Source organism: Oryctolagus cuniculus, chromosome 5 (assembly GCF_964237555.1).
Source record: "Oryctolagus cuniculus chromosome 5, mOryCun1.1, whole genome shotgun sequence".
In the NCBI taxonomy this organism is placed as follows: Eukaryota; Metazoa; Chordata; class Mammalia; order Lagomorpha; family Leporidae; genus Oryctolagus; species Oryctolagus cuniculus.
The window spans coordinates 169,257,516-169,270,074 of NC_091436.1; the positions used below are offsets into that span (position 1 = coordinate 169,257,516).

General features: G+C 50.3%; 1 protein-coding gene across 4 annotated transcripts in view; it reads left to right on the forward strand.

Moving 5' to 3' along the window:
• EXOC2 (exocyst complex component 2) overlaps positions 1–12,559 on the forward strand; it is a gene marked incomplete in the record, with an annotated part of 247,499 nt that overhangs the window by 116,781 nt on the left and 118,159 nt on the right. For all 4 annotated transcript variants that reach the window (XM_070074885.1, XM_070074882.1, XM_070074883.1 and 1 more), the window contains 4 exon segments: positions 7,862–7,927; positions 8,425–8,582; positions 8,867–8,988; positions 10,453–10,514. In XM_070074885.1, coding sequence (XP_069930986.1) covers positions 7,862–7,927; positions 8,425–8,582; positions 8,867–8,988; positions 10,453–10,514 — 408 coding nt within the window.

The following is a 12,559-nucleotide window of genomic DNA, read 5'->3' on the forward strand; positions in this document are numbered from 1 at the left end:
TATTTTCTTGAAAGTCAGAGTTACACAGAGAGAGAAGGAGAGGCAGAGAGACAAAGAGAGAGAGAGGTCTTCCATTCGCTGGTTCACTTCCCAAATGGCTGCAACAGCTGGAGCTGTGCCCATCCAAAGCCAGAAGACAGGAGCTTCCTCCAGGTCTCCCACGTGGGTGCAGGGGCCCAAGAACTTGGGCCGTCCTCCATGCTTTCCCAGGCCACAGCAGAGAGCTGGATCGCAAGTGGAGCAGCCAGGAGTTGAACCGGCGTCCATATGGGATGCCGGCACTGCAGGCGGTGGTTTGACCTGCTACGCCACATCGCCAACCCTTGTACAGCGGGTTTTCGAACCCATCACTCTTACTTAGTGCAGAAAGAGAGACACAGGTAAGGCAGAAAAAAGTCTCTGAAGTCTGACGTAGCAGTGCATTTCTTCCTTTTTTTTTTTTTTTTTTTTTTGACAAGCAGAGTGGACAGTGAGAGAGAGAGACAGAGAGAAAGGTCTTCCTTCCGTTGGTTCACTCCCCAAATGGCCACTGCAGCCGGCCGCTGCACCGATCCGAAGTCAGGAGCCAGGTGCTTCTCCTGGTCTCCCATGGGGTGCAGGGCCCAAGCACTTGGGCCATCCTCCACTGCCTTCCCGGACCACAGCAGAGAGCTGGCCTGGAAGAGGAACAACTGGGACAGAATCTGGCGCCCCGACCGGGATTAGAACCCGGGGTACCGGCGCCACAGGCAGGGGATTGGCCCAGTGAGCCGCGGCGCCGGCCTCTCCTTCCCTTAATTCAGCAGGCGTTAATGACTTTACGTGTGAGCACTCAGATACCAGAGCAGTAGCCTTCTTTCCTTGCTTCCTGCCATCTTGGTTAGGCAAGAACTCTCAGTGCACAGCCTCATGCAGAGGAAGTGCCCTTCCCTACAGGGGACGTGGGCCTGGCTGTCTTCATAGACGAGGAGGTGCTCACCTAGGGCCTCGCAGGTTTGCCCAGAGCTCGCGTACCCACGTGTCATGGTTGGTCTGACCCTGTTCCCGTGACGCTCAGCGGCTGAGGGCTGTGCAGCTCGCAGTGCGGAGGCCACTGTCTGGGGTCCTCACCCTCAGCCACAGCCCACAGCCGCACCGCCCGCACCGTCTCTGCTTAGGATCTTGCGCCCCGTGCCTTTGGACGGTGTGTGTCCCCAGACTTCCTCATGGAGCATCAGTATGTTAACAGACACATCCGGTGAGTGTCACTCTCGGTGACCTCAGGTGGCTTATTTGTGTGCACCCCCTCCTCCCGTAGTGTTGGCTCGGGAATTCCGGGAGCTGATGTAAGTGAAGTGCTTACACCAGTGAGTTTAAGTTCGTGTAACTGTAATCGTAAGGAAGGTTGGTTCTTATTATTTGGAATCAGATTTACTCCACTAATGAAATCTCATCAGCCTGACAATGAGTGGGTCTTCAGTGACAAAACTTGGTAGCATCAGAGTCCAGCAGACTGGTGAGCTGCCTCAGCAGAACTGAGTGCTCAGTGACTTGCTCCCTTAAGCCATGTTCTCTCTCCACCCGAATGCTCCTTTCCTCTGCTTGATTCAGTTCCTACACGGAGCTCACTATCAGAGACAGCGGTTGCCTTATCTTGAATCTTTTTATTTGTTTATATCTTTACAAGTTTTATTTATTTCTTTGAAAAGCAGAATGAGAGAGGAGGAGAGAGAGATCCTGTCCATGTGCTGGTTCACTCTCCAAATGGCCACAACGGCCAGGGCTGGGCCAGGGCTGGGCCAGGCTGGAGCCAGGAGCTTCACCTGGGTCTCTCACGCGGGAGCAGAGTCCCAGAGACGTGGGCCTTCTCCACTGCTTTCCCAGGCCATAGCAGGGAGCTGGATCAGAAGTGGAGTAGCCGGGACTCGAACCAGTGTTGAAATGGGCGGAGGACCTGCTGCTCCAGAATGCCAGCCCATCTTGACTCCTTTCATGTCACTAGAATTACTGAGAGTTTTTGGTCTGAGATAATTAGTGAAAACAAAAATGTTTTCCTGCCTTACACTGTATACCTTGTTGTGATAAAAATACATGAAATGGTTACAGTTAAAAAATAAATGACTTCCGAATTCATGATCAACATTTCTTTGAAATGAAAAATGATTTTAATTAGTTGTACTAAGTTGGATATGCCTGTATTTCAGTCTGTTTATAAATGTTTTAAAAGTTTGTCGTAGCAATTGTTAATTAGATGTAAATCACGTGACAGACTTGGAGGGAGGAATGGCATGGTGAGGCAAGTGGGCGACAGACCACTGCTGTCAGTCTGTGCGTGAAACTTGGAAACTAATTAAATTAATTGTCAGGAAAATTTGGGGGCTTTTGATAGTTGAGATTTAATCTATAAGAAAGGTTGATAATATTGTAACACAATTTTCTTAAATTTTTTTGCTATAGAACTATTTTTGTTTTATTGATAATCTATCCGTTAAAAGATTTAGATGAAGTTTCCAACAGCTTAAAAAGTAGTTCTTCAACATATGTGAATCAAAACAGTGAAATCTAGCCGTTGGTCTTACCACAAAGTAGTTTTGGTCTGTGTGTGCAGGAAAGAGTTAAGGTTTTAGTTAACGAAATGGTTAATAGTAGGTTAAGATCTCACCTTTAGATATTTTTTTTAAAGTACAGGGTGTTTTTGAATGAAAGTCTAAAGCATCCAGATAACTGTTAAACACTAGGAATAAGCATTTTTGAAAGTCCTGTAATTCACAGAATGTAAGTTCAGATGTCCTGTATGTTCCAAAACTAGCTTTTCTTTTATGACTAGGGCAAGTCTTGGGTAAGCCGTTCAGCTGGAGATGTCCGGCTCCTCTTCAGACGGCTCATGGACAGTTGCAAGGGGCATGCTTCCACCTGGTTTCCCCCGTGCTCCCAGCTGCCTTACGTATGTTTGGAGACAAGTCTGTGAAATTTAGAAAACTATTGTCCAGTAGATGTCGTCATTCATTTGTGAGCTGTCTGTTGGATGTTTTGGCAAAATTCAGCCTTAATTTTGTTACAAGGCTTTTTTTTTTTAAGAAGCATGAGAACTTTTTTTTTTTTTAATTGAAAGACAGACACAGAATCGGAGACATATAGACAGATTTTCCAACCCTGGATCCACTCCCTAAATACTGGCAACAGCTGGGGCTGGGCGAGGCTGAAGTGAGCCTGGACTGACATGTGGTCTCCCATGTGGGTGACGTTGACCCAGGTGCTTGAGCCATGACCTGACGCCTCCCGAGTTTTGCATTAGCCGGAAGCTGGACTTAGAAGCAGGACAGAGCTGAGCCTTGGACCCAGGCACTGCAATGAGATAGGTCAGCGACCCAAGCAGCGTCTTAACCGCTGGGCCCAGTACTTGCCCTGAAGTGAAGCTGCTTAATAGCGAGGTCATTTGGCTTTTCTTTGATTTAGAAATCTTGAACAGAATGAATGACTGTGGAATGCTCTCGCACAGTCCCTGCTGTGTGCAAAGTTCAGAATCAGGTACGTGGAGGAGACCATCGGAGAAGGCATTCACAGTTTTGAACTGCATGTCTTGTTACTGCACAGCATCCCAGGGCCCCACAGAAAGAGGCACACACACGCACACACACACACGCACACACACGCACACACACACACACGCACACACACACACACACGCGCACACACACACACACGCACACACGCACACGCACACGCACACGCACATGGAACGGCCTCGTGGAATTACCAGTGCCAGCACCCTCAAGACCCAGAAAATTCCATGTTTCCACTTGGCGTCTGAGGCGAGAGAAAGCCAGGGTCCTGGGCTGGAGGCCGTCGGGCAGGGGAAGTTCCTTTTGACCTGGGGCCCCTTTGTCCTGCCAGGGCCTTCAGCCCCCGCCTCAGGGAGGGCGTCCGCTTTCCCAGTGCTCTTCAGTTCATCCATCCAGAGCCACGTCCCGACACAGCCGGGCTGCCGTGGCCCGGAGGTTCTTCAGGGTTTGGAGGTGCTGCATCCCTGTGCCTCGCGTGCCTCCGGGCAGTGTGTGAGTTCACACTGCAGCCTTCCCCCTCGCCCAGCCTGCGTTCACACAGTGTGTGAGTTCACACTCCAGCCTTCCCCCTCGCCCAGCCTGCGTTCACACAGTGTGTGAGTTCACACTCCAGCCTTCCCCCACGCCCAGCCTGCGTTCACACAGTGCGTGAGCTCACACTGCAGCCTTCCCCCTCGCCCAGCCTGCGTTCACACAGTGCGTGAGTTCACACTCCAGCCTTCCCCCTCGCCCAGCCTGCGTTCACACAGTGTGTGAGGTCACACTGCAGCCTTCCCCCTCGCCCAGCCTGCGTTCACACAGTGTGTGAGCTCACACTCCAGCCTTCCCCCTCGCCCAGCCTGCGTTCACACAGTGTGTGAGCTCACACTCCAGCCTTCCCCCACGCCCAGCCTGCGTTCACACAGTGTGTGAGCTCACACTGCAGCCTTCCCCCTCGCCCAGCCTGCGTTCACACAGTGTGTGAGTTCACACTGCAGCCTTCCCCCTCGCCCAGCCTGCGTTCACACAGTGTGTGAGCTCACACTGCAGCCTTCCCCCTCGCCCAGCCTGCGTTCACACAGTGTGTGAGCTCACACTGCAGCCTTCCCCCTCGCCCAGCCTGCATTCACACAGTGTGTGAGTTCACACTCCAGCCTTCCCCCTCGCCCAGCCTCCATTCACACAGAGCTCTCAGGGCTCTGTCACAGTGAGGCCCAGGGCCTCAAGGCTTTGATTTGTATTTTAAAGAAGGCCTTCGGGCAAGCCCAGGGGTATTGGGCAGCCAACTTTGCTAAGGACACTAAAATGAGGTTCTGAGAACCCTAACCCTGGGTGGGCATTCATTCTCCACACATTCACTGAATACCCTGAAAGACCCCCATGTGCCACATGCACGCACACATGGTGTATACATGACCACTACATACATATACGTACACATACACATGTAATATATGCACACAGCATTTGAAGATACATATATGCATAAAACATCAGTAAAACAGGGACCAAGATACACATGCTGTCTCCCTTCCTGGAGAGACAACAGCAAAAGGAATTTTAAACATGGCCCTCCATTCTGGCAGCAACTGCATGACGCAGGGCGCTGAGGCAGAGAGCAGCAGTAGTGGACTTCCTGTGCAGCTGCTTTCGGGCCGACTGACTGGACGCAGGAGAGGCAGCACGGGCCCTGGGAGAGCAGGCCCCAGGTGGGGCAGTGGCTGGGAGCCGGGCATGGCTGAAAACCAGGCAGACCTCAGCCTCGCCACCCACTGAGCTGGGTGTGGCTGCCAGGACAGGCGGGACCGTTTGGCCAGCCTCACTGCAGCCCAGGTGAGGGGCCCAGACCACTTGGGCTGCTTGTTAGGGGACAGAGGGGGGGAAGCCAGTGAGCGCGCTTGGGAGAGAGGTCTTGTCAGTGGAGCAGGTGAGAAACTGATGTCTGATTTGTGTTTTGGAGGCAGTGCTGCTGGATCAGTGAGAGGGTGAAGACTGAGATTCAGATGTGGCCCCGACACAGGCTGCTGGGAGAGCAGAGTCAGAAAGACTTGAGGAAGACCACAGGGTGGGATGGGGTGGGGTGGGGGATGTTCTAGTAGAACAATGGAATTCTGTTTGTAGTGTGTTGAGTTTGAGATTCCAGTGAGTTATTAAGATGGAGCACTGGGGCCGGCGCTGTGGCGCAGTGGGTTTACACCATGGCCTGCAGCGCCGGCATCCCATATGGGCACTGGTTCAAGACCCAGCTGCTCCACTTCCGATCCAGCTCTCTGCTGTGGCCTGGGAAAGCAGTGGAAGATGGGCCAAGTGCTTGGGCCCCTGCACCCATGTGGGAGACCCAGAAGAAGCTCCTGGCTCCTGGCTTTTGATCGGCACAGCTCTGGCCATTGCAGCCAACTGGGGGAATGAACCATCAGGTGGAAGACCTCCCCCCCCCCATCTCTGCCTCTCTCTCTGTTTAACTCTGATTTTCAAAAAAATTAATAAATCCTTTAAAAAAAAAAAAAAAGACGAGCGTCAGGTTGCAGTCTGAGAGTCTGAGGTCAAATCAGGGCCTCAAGTGACGCCTGTGCTGGAGATGCCCACGGGGGAGGGTTAGACAGGGATGACGCTGGAAGCCCGTGGGACTACGAGAGAGAAGAGAAGGGAACAGGGTGCCCCAGACCAGGAGCTGGCGCACACAGCGGTCACAGCAAAGGCTTCTCCCCGTGGTGAGGGGGCACTCTTGGCTCAGCCATGCCCGGGTCATGGGTCGCCTGGAGTCCTCACTGCCTCCAAGCGCCACACTGGGCAGGAATGGAAGGGCGGCCGCGGCCGTGGGTGCATCTGGCCGCTCCCTGCCGGGCGGGACGCTCCGCACCTCGCAGTCCTACTCTCCTTAGGCCTAATCACACCGTCCACCTGCCCAAAACACTCCTGCTGCTTCTCACTTGTCTTAAAAATGCAGGAAAACAAAGAGTTCTGAGTGCCACTGACCATGAACTCAGAAGGTAGCTTTTTGAGAGATTATTGAGGTGAATTTGGGGTTCAGCTTTTTATGTGTGCTTTTAGTTCCTTCAAAGCAAAAGTGCACTTCTATGAAGAAAAAAATGGTAAGAACTGCAGTGTTTAACAGAAAATTTAAAAATAAATCAAAAGTGAAGTGTGCGGAGTGTGTATCTATCTGTTCGCCACTTGTTTTCACGTGTTTTGTGTGTTTGTTAAAAACGCTCAACACTCCCAGCCATTCTTTACTCATTCACGTAGGTGATCTTCATGCTATAAACCACTCCTGCAATATGCCAAGGCAATGACAGAATTGCCTTTGGCATTGCATAATTTTGTTATTGCTTTTTTATTTTGAGAGTTTCCTGAACTTGCTCTTCTAGGGGCGTGTTCTATAATACGTAGTTGTTAGAAAATTTGTTATTGAAAGCTAACTGAAATTCAGTTCACTATTCTTTTAATCATCCTAACATGATCTTCCCCACATGACTTTAAGGAGAAAGAGGAATAGCAGAGAGAAATATGAGTTATATCAATAAGCAGATAGAAAATTTATTTAGAAAGGTATTTTATATTCTGTCTTCAATTACACTAAAATTCCTGCAAGAAGAGCAGTGGTTTATACTGTTTTAAAAACACAGTGACAAAGGGTGGTGCTGTGGCACTGCCTGGGACACCAGCATCCCACATGGGCGCCAGTTTGAGTCCCGGCAGCTCCACCTCTGATCCAGCTCCCTGCTGGTGTGCTTGGGAAAGCAGCGGAAGATGACCCAAGTGCTTGGGCCCCTGCACTTGGGAGACCCAGAAGAAACGCTGGGCTCTGGGTTCAGCCTGGCCGGGGAGTGAACCAGCAGATGGAAGACTGACTCTCTCTCTCTCTCTCTCTCTGTAACCCTGCCTTTCAAATAAACTAAAAAGTGAATTTCTTTAAAAGAATGAATGCTAGTTTAATGTTTGTATTCATAAATGCTTACCAAGCCCTAGGAGGACTGTGTACGCTCTGATTTACTCCTCCTCTCGGCATCTGTGCTAGCTGGTGCAAAACGATGTGGAGAAGGTCACCGTGGGTGTGGTGTTTATTGTTCAGCCATATGGTGAAAACTCACTTACAAAACTATTTTCAGCTTCGGATAATTTAACAGAATTATAACTAAAGATTTTAAAAACCTCAATGACTTCTTGCTGCGGTAAGACCTTCCAATTAATCATCAAGTCAGAAACAGACTGTCTCTTAAGCATGCCTTTCACTCAAGTTACGGTCATAATTCACGCTCTCTTCATATCCACCTGCCATTACCCCTGCGTGTATTCCTCCTCATTTTTAGGAGGCTTCTAAAAGACAGCTGATGTATCTGGTTTTGTCTTTTGTGTTTAAGACTGCTGAGAAATCGGGCCAGATTGAACGATCCAAGAACGTAAGGCAAAGGCAAAGCGACTTTAAGGTAAGGAAAGGTGTTACGGGAGCAGTGCATGTTCTGTTGCCGTGACAGAATGCCCATGGCTGGTGCTTTATAAACACAGAGGCTCACGGAGGTCAAGCTTTGGAGGCTGTAAGTCCAAGAGCAGGCAGCTCCACGAGGACCTCGACTGGGTCGCCGTGTGGCAGGTGGTGTCAGGGCCGGAGCTTGTGTGAGGAGGGCCGTCAGCTGGAGGGCCAGCCCCTCTCTGTAGATCCGCCCCGTCGTGAGAACTAACCGGGGGCCACCACTGGGGGCTTCCCCTGCCTCTGGACATTGCTCCACTGGGGAACAGGCTCCCAACCACGAACCCTTGGGGCGCAGGTCGCATCCAGGCCGTGGCAAGAGTGCAGGGTCTTTCTCATCCAGGGCCAGGAGGGGACTTCGTGGTGAAGGCCTTTGTTAGCACGCATGCGCGGTGTCTGGTTCACTCGTCGACTGGATGACGTGGTTACGCAGTGTCCCTGTTCGTCGTTGTCTAGAAGATGATCCAGGAGGTGATGCACTCGCTGGTGAAGCTGATCCGCGGGGCGCTGCTCCCGCTCAGCATCCGAGAGGGGGAGGCCCGGCAGTACGGAGGCTGGGACGTGAAGGCGGAGCTCTCGGGCCAGTGGCTTGCTCACGTCATCCAGACTGTGAGGTGAGTGCGGACTCGTGCTCGGAGAACGGGTAAATACATGCTGTTTCAGTTTCTTCTCTGTCCAGCTGCGCTCTGCACCGTTGCGATGAGTGCCCTAGCGCGTGTGCTTTGATTCTGTTGCTCAACTCGGCGTTACTGACTGTGGTGATAAGTCTGTGCTGTGGTCTTCCCTGCCCTGTTGTCACCCTCCTGCTGGGGCTCGTGAGCTCCGTGACACAGGGTTGATTACAGGACTGCGAAACCACGGCAGGCATGGCGCACTTCGTTGTTTTCTGGCCCCGCAGGCTGACTTACGAGTCCTTGACCGCCCTGGAAATTCCCAACGACATGCTGCAGATCATCCAGGACGTCATCCTGGACCTCCGCGTCCGTTGTGTGACAGTCACGCTGCAGCACACGGCACAAGGTGGGTTAGGGGACTGATGGCTCGGGGGGCCGCCTCCTCCCGGCTTCCAGCTCCTGCACTTCAGGAAACCCTCCGGGGCTGTGTGCCTGTGGTCATGCACCTTACTTCTAGCCGCTCAGAAATGATCTTCCCTCCTTTTGGAGCCTTTGACAGAAGTTTAGTTGAGATGCAACATGGACATGAAGATGCATAGGCTTAAAATAGTTCAGGATGTAAGAATGGCCTTGGGACAGATCATACATAGAAATGTAGGATATAAATGTGTATATATACACATGTATGTAGAGTAAAATGTCAATTTTGAAAATATGTGTTTTAAAAATTTAATTTTGGAATATCAACATAAAGTCAGGAAGGACTGTTAGCAGTGGTTTTCTAGATAGTACACATTGGAGATGGTTCTTGTTTGCTTTAAACTTTTAAAAATTTCCAAGATTTTTCTTCATACAATCATAAAAAAGGAATAAATGTTATTTTTATAAGGAAGTAGGCTTTTGGCTATTAAAACAATCAAGGGCATTCTTTATAAAAGATTTATTTATTTATTTGAAAGATTTACAAAGGCAGAGAGAGAGAGAGAAGTCTTCCATCCATTGGCTTATCCCCCAAGTGGCCACAACAGCCAGAGCTGGGCAGATCCAAAGCCAGGAGCTTCCTCCAGGTCTCCCATGCAGGTGCAGGGGCCCAAGCACTTGGGCCATCCTCTGCTGCTTTCCTAGGCCATGGCAGAGAGCTGGATCGGAAGCAGAGAGCAGCTGGGACTCGAACCGGTGTCCATATGGGATGTTGGCACTGCAGGCGCTGGCTTCACCCACTAGGCCACAGTGCCGGCCCCAATCGAGCATTTTTATCAATGGCACAAACCACTGCCTGCCACCCGAGTTTTTAAATAGGAAGGTCTCATCTGCACAGATTTGGTGACTAACACACTGGTGAATGGAAAGCGAGAAACTGAACATTACTACCAGTTAATCCATCACTCCCGTTTCTCCCAAGAACCTAGACAGACTGCAAAGCTGAAGCTGAGGCAGTGAGTTCCTGTTGCTAAAGGGGGAATCGTGACGTCATTGTTAAGAGTATTATAGGCTCCAAATAGAATCCAAACTGTGCACCAGAAACTATAGGAAAAGAATGCTATACGGCTTCATGACTTACTGTGTACATGTGTATCAGGAATACCTGATAACTAATACATCATTCACTGAGGTTGGAATTCTCCAAATTGGGCTTGGCAGTAAAAAAAAAAATCAAGTATTGTTTACATTAATGCTTTATTAAGAGAATCAAGCAAACAGTAAATGTTTAAATCCTCAAATCTACCAAAACGGTGTTCTATCCCTACTTCTTTGGAGTATTTGCAAACCTATGTGAAACAATTGGAAACCACAACCTTTATAGATTTTTATGTGAGGATCAGTGAGATGACAGTGGTGAACAGTACCTGTGTGCTTGTTTTCCACGTAGAAGTGAAGAGACTGGCCGAGAAGGAGGACTGGATCGTTGATAATGAAGGCCTGACTTCTCTCGTAAGTTGAAATTGTTCTTACTATTAGTCATGAGACAGTATTCTATTCAAAGTACATGAAGCAATGTATGAATAAGGAGTATACCCCTCTGTGTTGCCGTGTGCACTGTCTGTACTGCAGTGTGCACTCTGTACTGTGGTGTGCACTCTGTACTGTGGTGTGTACTCTGTACTGCAGTGTGTACTCTGTACTGTAGTGTGCAATCTCCGTACCGCAGTGTGTACTCTGTACTGTAGTGTGCACTCTGTACTGTAGTGTGTACTCTCTGTACTGTAGTGTGCACTCTGTACTGCAGTGTGCACTCTCTGTACTGTGGTGTGTACTCTGTACTGCAGTGTGCACTCTGTACTGCGGTGTGTACTCTGTACTGTAGTGTGCACTCTGTACTGTGGTGTGTACTCTGTACTGTAGTGTGTACTCTGTACTGCAGTGTGCACTCTCTGTACTGTGGTGTGTACTCTGTACTGTAGTGTGTACTCTATACTGTAGTGTGTACTCTGTACTGCAGTGTGCACTCTCTGTACTGTAGTGTGCACTCTGTACTGCAGTGTGTACTCTGTACTGTAGTGTGCACTCTCTGTACTGCAGTGTGTACTCTGTACTGCAGTGTGCACTCTCTGTACTGTAGTGTGCACTCTGTACTGCAGTGTGTACTCTGTACTGTAGTGTGTACTCTGTACTGCAGTGTGCACTCTGTACTGCAGTGTGTACTCTGTACTGTAGTGTGCACTCTGTACTGTAGTGTGTACTCTGTACTGCAGTGTGTACTCTGTACTGTAGTGTGTACTCTGTACTGTAGTGTGCACTCTGTACTGCAGTGTGTACTCTGTACTGCAGTGTGCACTCTGTACTGCAGTGTGCACTCTGTACTGTAGTGTGTACTCTCTGTACTGCAGTGTGCACTCTGTACTGCAGTGTGTACTCTGTACTGCAGTGTGTACTCTCTGTACTGCAGTGTGCACTCTCTGTACTGCAGTGTGTACTCTGTACTGTAGTGTGTACTCTCTGTACTGTAGTGTGCACTCTGTACTGCAGTGTGTACTCTGTACTGTAGTGTGTACTCTGTACTGCCATGTGCACTCTGTACTGTAGTGTGTACTCTGTACTGTAGTGTGTACTCTGTACTGCAGTGTGCACTCTCTGTACTACAGTGTGTACTCTGTACTGTAGTGTGTACTCTGTACTGCAGTGTGTACTCTCTGTACTGCAGTGTGTACTCTGTACTGTAGTGTGTACTCTGTGCTGCAGTGTGTACTCTGTACTGCCGTGTGCACTCTGTACTGCAGTGTGTACTCTGTACTGTAGTGTGTACTCTGTACTGTAGTGTGTACTGTGTACTGCAGTGTGTACTCTCTGTACTGTAGTGTGTACTCTGTACTGCAGTGTGCACTCTGTACTGTAGTGTGTACTCTGTACTGCAGTGTGTACTCTGTACTGTAGTGTGTACTCTGTACTGTAGTGTGTACTCTGTACTGTAGTGTGCACTCTCTGTACTGCAGTGTGTACTCTGTACTGTAGTGTGTACTCTCTGTACTGTAGTGTGTACTCTGTACTGCAGTGTGCACTCTCTGTACTGCCATGTGCAGTCTGTACTATAGTGTGCACTCTGTACTGTGGTGTGCATTCTGTACTGTAGTGTGGTAGGAGGAACGCACTTGCTGGACCCTAAGCCAAAGCCATGCAGAGGACGGCACCAGCACAGTGCTCTGGGACGTGCCTGGGTGAGGCAGGTGCTGTTCATTGTGGAGCCGTCATTTTCTCAGCGACCGCTTCAGGCTTGTAAATCACCTGTGCAGACAGGTGTGCCGGCACGGCGTCTCCCACCGTCTGTGGCTCCCTCACACAGCAACGGGCGGGGCTGTGGGTGAGGGTGGATGCTCAGCTGCTGTAGCAGACCCTGGGCTTGTGAGGCAGGGTCTTCTTTTGCCTCTCACGCTGGCCCAGAGCCTGTGGTCACCCATGGCCTTGCCTCTGGCAGGAAGGGCCCAGCACGCTCCCAGAGCTGCATGTGGCCACTGTCCTCACCTGCAATTGGCCGGGGCGCA